At 43.9% G+C, this 16,953-nt stretch overlaps 1 protein-coding gene across 1 annotated transcript in view; it reads right to left on the reverse strand.

Moving 5' to 3' along the window:
* COG6 (component of oligomeric golgi complex 6) overlaps positions 1 to 16,953 on the reverse strand; it is a 141,350-nt gene that overhangs the window by 38,206 nt on the left and 86,191 nt on the right. Inside the window, exons 9-13 of the mRNA XM_075334594.1 lie at positions 11,077 to 11,205; positions 10,812 to 10,903; positions 9,437 to 9,501; positions 4,627 to 4,718; positions 122 to 239 (exon numbers count right to left, since the gene is read on the reverse strand). Of these exons, the coding sequence (XP_075190709.1) occupies positions 122 to 239; positions 4,627 to 4,718; positions 9,437 to 9,501; positions 10,812 to 10,903; positions 11,077 to 11,205 (496 nt within the window). The remainder of the gene's footprint in view (positions 1 to 121; positions 240 to 4,626; positions 4,719 to 9,436; positions 9,502 to 10,811; positions 10,904 to 11,076; positions 11,206 to 16,953) is intronic.

Consider the following 16,953-nt stretch of genomic DNA (forward strand, 5'->3'; position numbering starts at 1 on the left):
AGCCACAAGATACCTCTCTTTTCAATATTAACTTGTATAACTATTATCATAATTGGGAATAGCTGGATAACACACGCTAATGGCTGAGTTACTGATCATCCTTATGGTCTGAGCTACGCACCTTGTCCAGCAGTTTACTCGCATGTAAGGTCAGACTGTTGAAGAAGATCTTTTTACTTAATAAGTGCATTTCTTCTATTGTAGTCAGTAATGCGGATCCACTCGTGCCGATGATCGCACTAAAAGGGAATGACAGAAGGTTAAGCATTTGTCTTATACAATAGTGAATGAAATATCCAGCAGCTCTAATGTTTGCAGCAAATCTGACGAGACTCTAGTCTATCTCATGCAGAAAGTGAATGAATGAATGAATGAGTGTTAGCTTTGAGATAGAACAAATAAGGCTGCTTTCACACTCGCTTTCAGCGCAATTCACTGAATCCGTTCTCATTTAAAGGGAACCTGTCACCATATTTCGTGACTAAGTTGCGGCCCCCACCAGTGGGCTCTTATGTATAGCATTCTAACATGCTGTATATAAGAGCCCAGGCCGCTGTGTAGAACGTAAAAACAACTTTATAATACTCACCTAAGGGGAGTTGGGGTGCAGATGGGTCAAATGGATGTCTCCGTTCTCCGGGTGCGGTGCCTCCTCTTTCGGCCATCTTTGTCCTCCTTCTTCTAAAGCCTGAGTGCATGACGCATCCTACATGATCCACAATAGCCTGCATTGAGGTCTCGCTCATGTGCACTACAATACTTTGATCTTCCCTGCTCAAAGCAGATCAAAGTGCACCTGCGCGGGACCTCAAAGCCGGCCTGTGTGCATGACACAGGACACGTCATGCACCCCGACTTCAGAAGAAGGAAAACAAAGATGGACGAAAGAGTAGGCGCCGGCATGGTCTGTCTCCTACAGCTTATGCTGCCCACACCTTATCCAGCGCTGTACGCATGGCCCTTATGCTATTTATGAGGTTTTATTTTCTGCATTAGAGGACCTGGTCCTTTCCTCGCACACGAATCCTAGAAGCAGTGTGCCAGCTATTCTTTTCTTTGATTTTCTAAGCAAGGAGCAAACGCTTGCAAGCTGTTTGCTATGCAGTTTGCAAAACACTGCTTTGAAGCTGGCCGCATCGCTGGATCTAGCAAATCTCGATGTCCCTGCACTATCCCAAAGTGACAGAGCTGCCTCAGTCTGAAGCATTGGAAAGTGAATCGTCCATACCAGCAGCTGTCAATAATCAGGAGCGCATCACCCCTGGACAAGCAGGAAGTCGGAAGGCAGAGGAGCTGTGCGCTCCAGAAGGTAGATTGGATAAACCTATTAAAGGGGGTCTTCCACTTATGGGATATACAAACTGGGCTATCATTTTAAAGAGAATATGTCAGGAGATTTTTGCTATGTAATCCAAAAACAGCATGCTGTAAGGGTTTAAACCTATAATTCAGGGATGACTGTCTTGTGAAGATCCTGATGTTGTTTAATTCAACTATTTGTTTAAACAGCAGGACGTAGCAGGTATCAGGAGCCCACTGATCATATGTAACTTACAGCCAATCATGCTATGTTTATGAAAGGCTGTTTAATGAGGATGAACTTGATAGAACGCGGTCCTAAACGGGGAATCTTCTCAACCTACTAGCCAGAATATCACCTGCTCTAGCAGACAAAGTGGCCAAATGTTACAAGGTTGCCATTTATTTGGCTACATGACACGTAACATGTCCCCTAGAACTGACATCTGAACCTTCCTAGATTGCTTGTGGGTCTGCATTTAACCCCTTCATGACATCTGCTGTAAATGTACGGTGCTGCAAGTTCTGAGATGGCTGTTGTCTCTTGTCAGCAGACCATTCCTGCATGTCACCCTGCGGGCTGTATCGGCCACTACGTCGACGATTTGCTGTAATTGACTGGTCAATTCTGACCAGGGAATCAGAGTTTTACAATGAAGTTGAGAGATAAAAACAACAATGTGACATTGCTGTGACACACCTCAAGGGTCCCAAATTTCACACCATTTCTGGTGCCATGGCTGCTACGGATGCCCGGTTTGAGGCACAACCGAAATTTTTTTTTTGCGAGGCTTACAGAACTTGGAATACTGATGTAAGAAGTGTGTTGACATCAGTGGAGAGTATGTGCAATAAATGTAAAGTTTCATCATCCTCTCTCATTTCTTTCAGGGTAAAGCAAAAGACTTATCAGCAGCCTCTCGTACACACACTGGTTATAAGAATAAAAATGTCCCATTCGTTAAGAAGACATTAGTCAGCAGAGGAGGCATATGCTTTCCTTGCCTCTGACACAGATCCCACATTCCTCTATTTTTTATCCTCCTCCTCATCGAGTGAAGAAGGACCCCCAGCAAGTCGCCTGAGGACTGAGGCAACCAATTCAGCAATTGATCCCATATGGACGCCCCCCTCCCTCACCCGAAAACTATCAGCTTGTTGTTCCAAATTTCTTGGGCAGCTCAGGAATCCAATCTGACGTTACAGCCTCGCTGAAACTGAGCTTTTTAAATTCTTTTTCAGTGAGGATATAATAAATCTTATGGTGGCCTAGACAAATTTCTATGCCTATAAATTTTCACCCAAAATCCCTCGTCATCAGATGCCAGATAGGCTCCTGTAAATGCAGACGAAATGATGACATTTTGGGGCACTGTGCTGCATACAGGGCAGAGTGAAAAAAACAGAGCTTTGGCCATACTGGAGAACTGATATACCACACAGCGCTCTGGTATTCCGCATGGCCATGACAAGGACACGATTTGAAGCAATGCAAAATGTTTTGCTTAATAATGATAACGCACAGTGTCCTCCCCAAGACTATCCCAACTTTGATCATCTATATAAAATTTGACCAGAGAATTTACTGAAGTGTATAACCCCCCCAAAGGGACACCAGTATAGATCGATCTCTGGGTCATTTCAAACAGCGGCAAAAAATTCCGACAATACGAGGCCAAGACACGGAATTATACTGTAGAAGCTGTCTGAGTATACACCCACAGATTTCGGGTTCATGGGAAGGACACCCGCAGCTTGACCCCCCTGAATGCCCCCCTATCCTGGGAGGGAGTTAGAAAATTGTGTGGAAATCGGTGCACCCACTGCTGGATAAGGGTGGTCACTAGTATAGTGATGGGCGTACCTGGATTGTAAAAGTCCGGATCGTGTGGTTTCAAAGGTGTCCGGGTGCCAGACCCGGGCCGGGTATTCTGGGTGTTTAATCCAGATTCGGCACTCGAGAAATTAAAAAAACAATGAAATAAGAATGAAGCGAGCGCTTTATACTTACCAAGGCTCCGACGCAGCTGTAAACTGCTCCTGCAGCCTCCGTTGGCTGCTCATCATTGCTCATGCATATGCACTGCTTTCCTTGCCCACCAGCCGTCCTGTGTCTGTGATTGGTTGCAATATGGAGATAAGGTATGCACACCAGTGACTATGCAAGGGGAATTTTCATGTCAGTATTCACACAGCAGTTTCTGCTATTACATGTATTCCCCTTGCATAGTCACTGGTGTGCATACCTTATCTCCATATAGTGATGTTTTTTTAGGTTTTTGCACCCAGTTTAGACATAGAATGGAGTTCCAAACGTTATTCCTTATTTGTGATTGGTTGCAGTCAGACGTGCCCCCAGCCTGTGTAACAGCATCTGCTGCATCCAATGATAGGCATTGTCTGTGGGTCAGAATAATGATTCATGTAGCAGGTGGCTCAGGATGAGTAGAGGAGGACAAATCATCGCGGGCGCAGAGATCTGCTCATCCCTCCCCTTCCCCATCTAGGGGTTTTACCCCCAGACACCCGCTTCTATTATAAACAACTCCATGCCCACATGGACTTAGAAAAAGAATGTTTACGCTAAACCGGGCTGCATTTTGAACATGCCCCCATCACATGACAAATTACGTCATACCTGGAAGCAGTCCGTACATTATTGTATCCACTTATTTTTAGTGCATGATCTATAAGCACGCAGCCCCAGAAGTGAATGCGCGACACGGAGCTTCGGTGACTACACTGCGTTCACTCCTATCTCCCTATCCCTTACACCTACATTTTAATAGCAAGATTCTGGTTCCCATAGACATATATGGGTATCGGATTCTGGACCGGAAGCAGATTTTTTTTTTAAAAAAAAAAAAATAAGCAGGGACCCGCCAGTCCCGGTTGTCTGTGAGTCCGACCAGCTCTAGCTATCACCTCTAATTAGATAACTTTTACACCAGCATCCCACTCGTCAAGTCCCTCTCTGCTAGAGATACAATTGCATGCAGCACTGTGCAAAAAAAAAATAAAATAGACAGGTCTCCCTAAGCTGCGAATAGGGCAACTGCTGAGAAAGGGTGTCAACACAGCCGAATGCAGCGACACCATCGAGTATACACGGTATATCTCAAGAAAACAAAAACCCCACAACTCATCCAAAGTGTGAGAAATTAATCTGTACAAATGGTAAAGAAAAATGCAATGAACTTTAGTATATGAACAAAGCCTTAGATATGGACGACCAGGAAAGATAACCAAAATACAGAATATAACACTGCATTGCTGGATTACACGTAATGCAATCTTGTACGTGCGTTTTATCTGTGAGGTACTCGCCTTATCGTGTGATGGTAAAATTTCAGCAGATTAGAGATTTTATACAGCAGGACTGCACCCGGCTCCGCAATGATCACTTGCTCTATACGGACCTAAAATAAACACCAAACAAGCAGAGTGACTTTTACATCTATACATCCAGGAAGCATATAGCAGAACAACCAGCCGCATGTGGAGTCACGTGAGGACCAGTATATGAAAGGCAGCACCATGACACTAAAATGATTATACACGTTACTTGTTACTACCTTCCCAATCTTTAAGGGGAAACGGTCATCAGAAACTGACCCATTAATTAAATCAAGTTTTTATGTAAAATGTATTGTTTTTTGGCAATGTGATTTTTTTTTTTTTTTTTTTTTTTTTTACATATACCAATCTATATTAATTCAAAATAAAAAAAATTGTGCTCTTGAAATTTACACACTGGTCACTGAGAGACTTATAAGCGGGCTTTACACGCTGCGACATCACTAGCATCGGCTAGCGATGTCGAGCGTTAGCACTCGCCCCCGTCGTACGTGCGATAGTGTGTGATCGCTGCCGCAGCGAACAGTATCGCTACGGCAGCGTTACACGCACATACCTGCCCTGCGACGTTGCTCTGGCCGCCGATCCGCCTCCTTTCACAGTGACATCACACGGCAGCCGTCCAATAGTAGAGGAGGGGCGGAGATGAGCGGCCGTAACATGCCGCCCACCTCCTTCCTTCCTCATTGCCGTTAGACGGAGGTAAGGAGATGTTCGTCGCTCCTCCAGTGTCACACACAGCGATGTGTGTTGCCGCAGGAACGAGGAACAACATCGCTAATAAACAGGCAACGATATTTGGTTTTAGGACGACCTCTCCAAAACCAACAATTTTTGCCTGTTTTGCGATCGTTTTAGATCGCTGGTACGTGTCACAGGCTGCGATGTCGCTAAGGACGCAGGATGTGCGTCACTAATGATGTGACCCCGACGATAAATCATTAGCGATATTGCAGAGTGTAAAGCCCCATTTAGACTCTTAATGTTTCAGGAAACAACACATGAACATAACCACAAAGAACAGGCTGTGATCCTATCTTTTGCATCAAATGAGCCTTTGCAGAGTTTATGGCGCAGGGAGGGTGAGGAGGTCAGCTGTGACATCGCCTAATGTGATTGGTGGATCTTGTGTTGTTATCAGCTGTGTGTACAGGTGTTACATGTCATTAGAATCCTGTCTTTTTTGATAATGAGCCTGCTTAAAAGTCTAAGGCTACTTTCACACTTGCGTTGAACGGTATCCGTTGCATTGCGTTGTGTAACGGATGCAACGGATGTGTTGCATATAGTGACACAACGGATGCAACGGATGCTGCAAAACAACGCAATTCGTTTAGATTTTTTTTTTTTTTTTCCCGGTTTTACCAGCGGCAGACTATAGTGAACGATCAGCTGATCGTTCCCTGCAGCCGGCCGCTGGGTGATCAGCTGATTGCTCCCAGTAGCCGGCCGCTGGGTGATCAGCTGATTGCTCCCAGTAGCCGGCCGCTGGGTGATCAGCTGATCGCTCCCGCCCGCCGGGTGATCAGCTGATCGCTCCCGGCTGCCGGGTGATCAGCTGATCGCTCCCTGCAGCCGGCCGCCGGGTGATCAGCTGATCGCTCCCTGCAGCCGGCCGCCGGGTGATCAGCTGATCGCTCCCTGCAGCCGGCCGCCGGGTGATCAGCTGATCGCTCCCTGCAGCCGGCCGCCGGGTGATCAGCTGATCGCTCCCTGCAGCCGGCCGCCGGGTGATCAGCTGATCGCTCCCTGCAGCCGGCCGCCGGGTGATCAGCTGATCGCTCCCTGCAGCCGGCCGCCGGGTGATCAGCTGATCGCTCCCTGCAGCCGGCCGCCGGGTGATCAGCTGATCGCTGTCACTTGCCGGCGCCCGGGCATGCCGGCGGGCGGGCGCTCAGCTGAGCGCTGTGACTTGCCGGCGGCCGGGCATGCTGGTGGCCGGTCATTCAGCTGAGCGCTGTCGCTTGCCGACGGCCGGGCGCTCAGCTGAACGTTCGGCCACCGCGAGCCAAAATAAAGTTTGATTTAAAAAAAAAAAAAAAAAAAAAAAAAAAAAAAAAAAAAAAGAGCATGCGCAGTGAAATCCAGAGGATTCCGCTGCTCAAAATAACGTTACATGCTGCGTTCCTCCCGCTGGGCGGAAGCAACGGAGCGTCGCCCAGCGGAAGCAACGCAGCTCCTTTTGGTACAATCCGTCAACCATACAAGTCTATGGGAAACAGCGGAATCCGTTAACGGATTCCGCTGTTTCCCAAAAGGGCGGATTGTAACGGAAGGAAAATAACGCAAGTGTGAAAGTAGCCTTAGGAAAAAAACACTGGCCAGTGTAAACATTTCAAGATTGCATAAAAACAAAAACAAACCACACTGCCAAAATAAAATACATACAACACAAAAAAAATAATTTAAACAAAAGGCCACTTTTGGATGATCGCTTCTTTTTTTAACCACACCAATCACCAAGATTTTCCTATATAACCTAAAGCCAGTGCTATACTAGCACTATCATGCAGATTCTATACATACCTGTAGTTGTCAGCTAGGATCTATAGGTTTTCAAATGCAAGTAAAGTTTGGAAAATGAGCAGCTTTTTGAGTGCCAGCAGCTGCTGATCAGCTGATAGCTGGGGTGGGTATTCATAGTGATTCCCGCCCCCCCCCCTTGCCTCTTGTTGTTTATGCTAACAGAAAAATAATGTTGCTTTCTGGTATCAGCTATGTTAGCTAAGGCCTCGCCCCTTCTGGTCACATGGGTATGACATCAGCACAGGTCCTTCTAGCCACTTTGATTTAGCCACAACCTTAGTAAAACGCTTCTATAATGGAATTAGCATAAATAACGGGGAGGACGGACAGGCAAATGTTCAAAAGCTACAGACTCCACTGCTGGAATCAACATCACATGAACATTTCCAGCTTATACCACTTCCACACCATAAATGCTCCAGATGGGACAACCCCTTTATTAGTACTTTTGGTCACCGCCGGTCATTTTCATTCCCCGGTAACAGAACGGCCTCTCTTTCGTGCTAAGGAGGCAATCTGGTTTTATATACCCTCTGCAGAACTGTTATGTATTAAGATACGGATACACATTCGAGAAATGCTGCAAATATTGACAAATTTGTCCAAAAGTGTGATGTGTATGGGGGTCCCAGGCAGATGATATTGGGGCAAATCAGGATACAGCATGTCTGACTTTGGACTGCCCACTCTTTTATTCTCTCAGAGATAAGCCGTCTCCAGACAAATATACCGACCGCCCCTGTGTATGGGAGAGTCGGGTGAGATATCTATCGATGGAAGTCTCATACATAAAATCATAGAATGATAGAGTTGGAAGGGACCTCAAGGGCCATCGGATACAACCCCCTGCGAGTGCAGGTTTTCCTTAATCATCGCAGCTATATGTTTATCCAGTTTTCGCTTGAAGATTTCCATTGATGGAGAGATCACCACCTCCTGTGGTTGCCTGTTCCCCTCTCTTACTGCCCTCACTACCTCCCGTGGTAGCCTGTTCCACTCTCTGACTGCCCTCACTACCTCCTGTGGTCACCTGTTCCACGCTCTGACTGCCCTGTCAGAAAGTTTTTCCTAAGGTCTAATCTGAATCTCCTTCCTTTAAGTTTCATCTCATTGCTTCTTGTACTTCCTTGTGCTAATAAGAATAGGGTGGTCCCCTCTGCACTGTGACTACCTTTCAGATATTTGTAGACCGCTATTAAGTCTCCTCTCAGCCTTCTCTTTTTCAAACTAAACTATACGACAGCTAAGTTGTTAAAAAAAAAACAAAAAACGCTCATTTCAAGATTATCTTCCAGTGTAAACAGGCTGCCGATTACCCGACGAATGGGCAAAACGCTCATTCATCGGGTGAATTTATGTTTTGTGTAGTATAACAGTTCATCTTTCTTGGCGGTGCATAATCCTGCGTAAACAAGACCTGTAATGCTGAACACTATGGCAGCCTACGCACACTGAGCAATCCAGTATTGATCACTAAGCGCGCACCGTTTGCTTTGGTCTGCCTGTGTAAACAGGTCATTCAACTGATTGGTAAAAGTTTTCCGGTTGCATCGTGCCGCCAGTAGAACCATGTAAATTGACCTTTACCCTCAAAGTAAATCACTGATGTCCACCAACTTTCCAGTCTGATGACCTTATCGAACAGCTTCCCATATCAGTTTCCTACAGCTATGTGGGTGCTGTAAGCCACACTTTAAAAAGAAGATCCCCACTACTAATATAAATATAGTTGTACATAGAAAATGTCACATGAAGACACAACCTTGAGTACATGATTGTGTTATCATCCTACTCTCTAGGCTGGACAATAGCAATTATGGGAAAAAGGCGATAACAGCAGAATGTGACCTTCCGTCGTCTTCAAGGAACTAGTACAAAAACATTTCACATTGAACCCACATTATTTTAACTCTGCAAAAATGTGCCACAAAAGATACGGGAATGGTTATTTCTTTATAAGGAATTTTGGAATAAACACTTTATGTTCACAGGCCCCCTGTCTTCAGACGTGTCGTGTAAAACCAATGTCTGAGTATAAGGTCTTGTAGTTTTTAAAGGGGTTTCTCCATTTTATAAAGTGATGGCATAACTAAGATTAGGATGAAATCACTTTATGATGTTCCCATTCTTATTTTTCATATGGTGTACACACAGGGAAAGCTTCAGAGACTTATACTGGAAAAATGCTGTGCCGCTATACAAGGGCATGACAATTTAGTTATAGAAGTAAAGTGGATGAATGAGATACACTGACCTTCAGTGGTCTGCAGACTCCTTCCGTGATGTGTCCTACCACCTCCTGGATATTGTCTTCAACTCCTGAAAATGAATACACCAATTTGGTTAAAAGTGGAAAATCCCTTTAAGTAACAGCAAATACCTTGTTTGATTTGAGTACTTCCAGCCATATTTTGACTAGATATGTCAAGCCTTGCTCAATTCACTTGTATTCAGTGAAGACAGGCACGTCTAGTCGGCATATCATTGCATGTATGCATATTGCGTACTTGTGTACCTATGCATGCCTGCTGCCCTTACTGGCAGCAGAGAATTCTGACAGTGGGCACACTGCGAGAATTCACAAGTTTCCAGCCTGGAAACCACCTTTATATCAATCACATAGTTCCATAGTTACTTAGGTTGAAAAAAGACCTAGGTCCATCTAGTTCAACCTTCCTCCACCAGTTCTACATTTGGTCACTAAGGCTGCTTTCACACATCCGGTTTGAGCCGTGCGGCTCAATCCGGCTGTGAAACCTATGCAACGGATGGGGTGAAAACACTGCATCCTTTGCATAAGTCTTTTACATGCGACCCGTCCGGTTTTTGCCGCTTGCGGCATGCTACTGAGCATGTGCAGTGGCAAAAACCGCATGCAGCGGCCGGATGCGTTTTTTGCCGCATCGCGCCGCATCCGGCATCCATAGGGATGCATTGAGAAAAGCGCCGCATCGGCTGGATGCGGCGCGATACGTTTTTTTTTTGCCGCACAAAAAAACGTGCCAGGCAACGTTCCATCCGGCCGCCGCATCGGCTAAATCTGCCGCATGCGGCAAAAACCGGACCGAACGCAAGGCCATGTGGCACAATGCGGCACTAATTAAAGTCTATTCAGGAAAAACGCAACCAGCAGCAAAAAAAAACAGTTGCGTTTTTCCTGCAAAGTGCCGGATTGTGCCGCATAGCAAAAACCGGAGGTGTGAAAGCAGCCTAAGTCATTTATAACCAACAATGTTGTGTGTACTGAGGATATCATCCAGCCCTTTTTTAAAAGCTGTTATAGTATCAGCCATTACTACCTCTTGTGGTAGGGCATTCCACAGTCTGACTGCTCTAACTGTAAAGAACCCTTACCTATTTAGCTGCCGGAATCTCTTTTCTTCCACTCGCAGTGAGTGCCCCTGGTCCTTAGTATTGTCTGCATTTACTGCTGCATAGAACTGACCAGTCAGCTGCCATCATGTAGAAGCACATGGTGTTTTTTTTATAATGTACACCCAGCTCTAACCTGCTTCACCAAGGTTGGAAACACAAAACAAGAAGCACTTCCCCATTCAGACATCCATAGCCTCCGATACACAAGTGTGAAACCTCACAATGACTAATGCATGCGCCACTTCAGGTCTTACCTTGGATATTTACCAGCTTTAACAGAGCCTCCAGATGCTCTTTTTCAGAAGCAGTTGCTTGATGTAGCCAGGCCAGCATATCCCCAACATATCTTATTAATAAACACAATACAGCGATGATTAAAACTGGTAAGTTGGTATCGATCACTATAGATATGTATCCATGATATCACATGGTCTGTTCTGTATATGTGCACCATGTGACAGTAGGAGCTATGTAATAAATCTAATCGCGTGTTAAAACTAGCATATATGTAGACCTCACCTCAGTGGATCATGAGAGTGCATCTCAATGGGACGTGGGGTACCACCTGGCCCTCCTCTAGTAAGTGCATCAATGAAGCCGCGCACTACCGCACTCCTCCTGGCTGTGCCAAATTCATCCAAGGTGTATCTATCAGCAAAAAATATAAATAAAAAATCAATTTTTAATCTAGTAATAAGACTCCACCATCCTTCGAAGACTAACTTATTGCAATGACAGACAACATCTAGCAGAAGCTGAAATAATATGGAAATGGGAAAAAAAGTTGATCCCGCCATCAGTTAGAGCATGGGCTCAGAGTACAAGGTTTGGAGAGCTAGTACATATGCCTGAACACCACCAAATTCATCCATACGGATGGTCTCTGAACTTCTGATTTCATCAAGGATATGCTAGGTAATAAGAAAATAATCACCAATACCAGAGGTGCACAACCCAGGGGCGGACATATCACTGGAGCAGCCACACAAGGGCCCAAGAGGTTAGCGGGCCCAATTCTACCCCAGAGCAGGTGGAATTGAGCATTTTGATGAGCTCTTGGGCTGCAAAGGGCCCTTATATTGTTCTTGCACAGGGGCCCTTTTCTGTCTGTGTCTGCCAGTGGCACAACCTGTGGGCTGGGAGCCACATGCGGCCCACCCATGCCATTTTGTGAGGTTCCCAACCTTCTGTATGCGGTAGTTACAATGCCAGAGGGAAGAAGAGTAGCACTCCTAAGCATACAGTCTTCGCCATACTAATTTATGGGAATTGGCAAATGCAGCCCACACCCTACAAGAACAACACCCATAATATTCACTGGAGAGATACAGGTGTGCAGGGTCTCTCCTCTGTGGAGTACTGATTGGGGCAGAAGAGCCCCCCACTCTCTAGATATGTGGGAGTGCTATGAGTGTAATCGGCATCTCGTAGATAATTATGGCATACACTATTGATATGCCAAAAATTTCTTAAAATATATTACCCCATATGTTTTATTGCAGCCATTGGAAGTGGTTCAATATGACATTGTGGCCCTAGGGCAAGAAAAGTTTGTGAACCCCTGACCTAAACAAGGTCCCCATACACAGACTAATGTTGGCCAAACCTGTTGATATTGACGGGTTCATCCAACAGTCTAATGTGTACACTCCCTGACAAACGTTCTGTCGCTTATCCATGTTATGTACATAAAAGCTTATAACCTGACTTTAAATTCATCCATTGGTTTTATAAATTACTCTTTTGAAAGCTGAAACCCTCCCAAAATTGGTTTAGGTTATGAATATAAAGTTGCTGCAAAGCTGAAATATTGATCATTTAATGAACACAGAAAGGTTAGATTTTGGCAAGACAAAAGTTGTGTCGCCTTGTCATAATGCACCCAATCCTAGTTTACATCCTCACCTGTGCTCAATGAATGATCGGTTAATTAGTGGGTGTGTATAAAAAGAAACCCATCACCCCAGACCTTCACTTGAACTGTAACTTGACCTCTGACAACATGCCAAAAATCCACCCTGCGACCAAAGCCTTAATTATCAAAAGGCTGAAGACCAGATCCACTGCAAAAGGTGGATTTCTCTGATTAATCTTCAGTTGAATTACACCACAGCCACCACAAATACTGCAGGAGAACAGTTACGTTTGGTGGTGAAAAGATCATGGTCTGGAGTTACATTCAGTATGAGAGTGTGCGAAACATTTGCAAGGTGGAAGGCAATATCAATAGCCTAAAATATCAAGAAGTATTAGCTACCTGTTACATTCCCAATCAAAAAAGGGGTCAAATTCTGCAGCAGCATGGTGTTACATCTCATACATTCATTTCTACAACAAAGTTCCTCCTGGTAAGGAAGATCAAGGTGCTCAAGGACTGGCCAGCCCAGTCACCAGACATGAACATCATTGAGCATGTTTGGGGTAGGATGAAAGAGGAAGCTTGGAAGACAAAACCAAAGAATCTAGATGAACTCTGGGAGGCATGTAAGACTGCATTCTTTGCTATTCCTGATGACTTCATCAATAAATTGTATGAATCATTGTTGAACCGCATGGATGCAGTCCTTCAAGCTCATGGAAATCACACAGAATATTAAATATGGCTTTAATAGCACCACAACTTCATTCACCAATGTTATGCAACATATCTTTGTATTAGAAGTTAATTATTTGTTTGAATTTCACATTACTTTCTGTGGGCGACAAAACTTTTGTCTTGCCAAAATCTGGCCTTTCTGTGTTCATGAAATGATCAATATTTCAGCTTTGCAGCAACTTTATTTTCATAACCTACACCAAATTTGGGAGGGTTTCAGCTTTCAAAAGAGTAATTTATGAAACCAATGGATGAATTTAATGTCAGGTTATAAGCTTTTATTTACATAACATGGATAAGCGACAGAACTTCTGTCAGGGAGTGTATGTGCGGGCCCCAGATGAATGATTGACAGGAGGAGATAAGGATCCAGCATTTCCGATTACGGACTGCCAGTCCTTTTGTTCTCGGTGAAATAAGCCGCCAAGAGTCAGATAGCGGTTCTCTCATCATGGGAGAGTTGTGAGTGATAGCTCCAGGATGAATGATCGGCCGAACAGACAGCCGCCTGGCATTTATGGGGCTTAATATGTTCTGAACTTGGGACAACACCTTTAAATAAAAATACATGAGATGAAATAGCAGACGAGTAGATATGTATTTTTACTAGACCATTTTTATGATCGTGACGGCACAAAAGCAGTTTATTGGTCTTTACTTGTCCATTAAAAATGGCCTTGGTAGAGGTAAAAAAAAAAGCTTTTAACAAAATGTCTGCAATTTGTATGAACATAGGAGGTCAGCAGGTATGAAGTTACACCAATTTTAAAAATCCCAGCGTTTATGTACAGTGTTAAATGACAATAAACACAGATATTTTTCAATCGACGAAGGAGGAGTGAGCAGCGGCGACAGTAAATCCATTTGTGCCTTTATCACATAACGAGGACAGGCTGAATGAGTCACGCCATCTCCCTAGTAATTCCACCACTTAGCCGTCCATTGTGCCCAAACCCCACTTTGTGCTTGTTCTCTTGGTATCAGCCTCACAGGTGGCTATTGTCGTGGGGGGGAGTTTTCAGTAAAACTAAACTGATGGCAGCTGGAAATAACTAAGTGCGCTGGAACAAATCACAGATTTCATAATCCATGAATAATTTCAAGATTGATAAAATACATCGAAGCCAATGAAGGGAATTTACCGATCGAAAAAAAGTAGCTTGTAGTGGACACAAAACTGACAATTTTATGATAGCGATTGAATTGGAAAAGAAAATCTCTTAAGTTTTACTATGAAATTATTGCTAAAATGTTTCATTCAGATTCTACTCTGCAATTTAGTAAGTGTCCCTTATTGATCAGGTGAAGCACTTACACGCAGGGGGACTGTCACAGGAAAATCAGGGATCTTTAATATTGAATTGGTCTCAAGATGCAGAGTTTGTATAAAACACTCAGCAGACTAAGTGTATACATCTTAAAGGAGATATATATATATATATGCCTGGAGGTGTGTTTGGGGTCATTGTCTTGTTGAAAAATAAATGATGGTCCAACTAAACGCAAACCGGATGGAATAGCACGCCGCTGCAAGATGCTGTGGTAGGCATGCTGGTTCAGTATGCCTTCAATTTTGAATAAATCCCCAACAGTGTCACCAGCAAAGCACCCCCACACCATCACACCTCCTCCTCCATGCTTCACGGTGGGAACCAGCCATGTAGAGTCCATCCGTTCACCTTTTCTACAAAGACACGGTGGTTGGATCCAAAGATCTCAAATATGGATTCATCAGACCAAAGCACAGATTTCCACGGGTCTAATGTCCATTCCTTGTGTTCTTTAGCCCAAACAAGTCTCTTCTGCTTGTTGCCTGTCCTTAGCAGTGGTTTCCTGCAGCTATTTTACCATGAAGGCCTGCTGCACAAAGTCTCCTCTTAACAGTTGTTCTAGAGATGAGAAGGTGTGTCCAAAAGTATTGGCACCCCTGCAATTCTGTCAGATAATACTCATTTATGTTGATGGCTTTTCCCCAAAAAGCTCTACTTTTGTCTCATCTGACCAGAGAACATTCTTCCAATACGTTTTAGGCTTTCTCAGGTAAGTTTTGGCAAACTCCAGCCTGGCTTTTTTTATGTCTCGGGGGAAGAAGCGGGGTCTTCCTGGGTATCCTACCATACAGTCTCTTTTCATTCAGACGCCGACGGATAGTATGGGTTGACACTGTTGTAGCCTCGGACTGCAGGGCAGGTTGAACTTCTTTGGATGTTAGTCGAGGTTCTTTATCCACCATCCGCACAATCTTGCGTTGAAATCTCTCGTCAATTTTTCTTTTCCCTCCACATCTAGGGAGGTTAGCCACAGTGCCATGGGCTTGAAACTTCTTGATGACACTGCGCACCGTAGACACAGGAACTTTCAGGTCTTTGGAGATGGACTTGTAGCCTTGAGATTGCTCATGCTTCCTCACAATTTGGATTCTCAAGTCCTCAGACAGTTCTTTGGTCTTCTTTCTTTTCTCCATGCTCAATGTGGTACACACAAGGACACGGGACAGAGGTTGAGTCAACTTTAATCCATGTCAACTGGCTGCAAGTGTGATTTAGTTATTGCCAAAACCTGTTAGGTGCCACAGGTAAGTTACAGGTGCTGTTAATTACACAAATTAGAGAAGCATCACATGATTTTTCAAACAGTGCCAATACTTTTGTCCACCCCCTTTTTTATGTTTGGTGTGGAATTATATCCAATTTGGCTTTATGACAATTTTTTTTTTATTATTTTTCATTGAAGACAAATTAAATGAAGATAATAATACCAAAGAATTTGTGATTGTAACAATTTCCAAGAATAAACGGAGTATTATCTGACAGAATTGCAGGGGTGCCAATACTTTTGGCCAGCACTGTGTGAATATATATATATATATATATATATATATATATATATATATATATATATATATATATATATATATATATATATATATATATATATATATATATATATATATATATATATATATATATATATATATATATATATATATATAAAAGAGGCAATTCAGGACTTCTCACTTCCGCATGAAGAGGTGAGTAACACTGCTGAGGAGGAAAAGAGGCAAGCACTTGCCAGGTATCTGCAGGTCTCCAGCTAGTCACCTGTCATAATACCTATCGGCCATGCACAGGTAAGGCCCCTTTCACACATCAGTTTTTTGCCGTCAATCCGTCGAATTTTGAAAAAAGCGGATCCAGCGACTGATGCCACTGGATCAGTTTTTTTTTTTCTCATTGACTTGTATTAGCGACGGATTGCGTCGGACGGCCTCACGTTTCATCCGTCGTTCGACAGATCAGTTGAAAAATCTTTGTCCGTCGGACGAAGACGATGGCCAAAGTAACGTTTTTTGTGTACGTCGAAAATCCGCCGCCATCCGTCGTTTGGTAGAATGGAAGCCTATGGGCGCAGGATCCGTCGTCATCTGTCAATTGACGGAATCCGTTTTTTTTTAACTGAGCATGCTCCAATTATTATTTAGCCCCCAGCTAGTTGGATCCGTCGAAAAACGGATCCATGGTATCAGTTGAGAAAACGGATTGTGACTGATGGCAAAACGCTGATGTGTGAAAGTGGCCTAAACATCAACCCAACTTCGAAAGCCTCTCACCTGCAGTTGTGGAAGTGACAAACACCAAAAAACATATTTTGGCCTTTTTTTCTTTTATTCTTGTTACTATATCTACTATAATCCTAATTCTTGCTCATTTCCCGCTCTGAGTATTCAGCCTATTATTAGATTAACAGATATTCTCTAGATATCAAGTAATAAAAGAACAGAGGATGCACCGTGCACAGCT

Source organism: Anomaloglossus baeobatrachus, chromosome 2, assembly GCF_048569485.1.
Source record: "Anomaloglossus baeobatrachus isolate aAnoBae1 chromosome 2, aAnoBae1.hap1, whole genome shotgun sequence".
NCBI lineage: Eukaryota > Metazoa > Chordata > Amphibia > Anura > Aromobatidae > Anomaloglossus > Anomaloglossus baeobatrachus.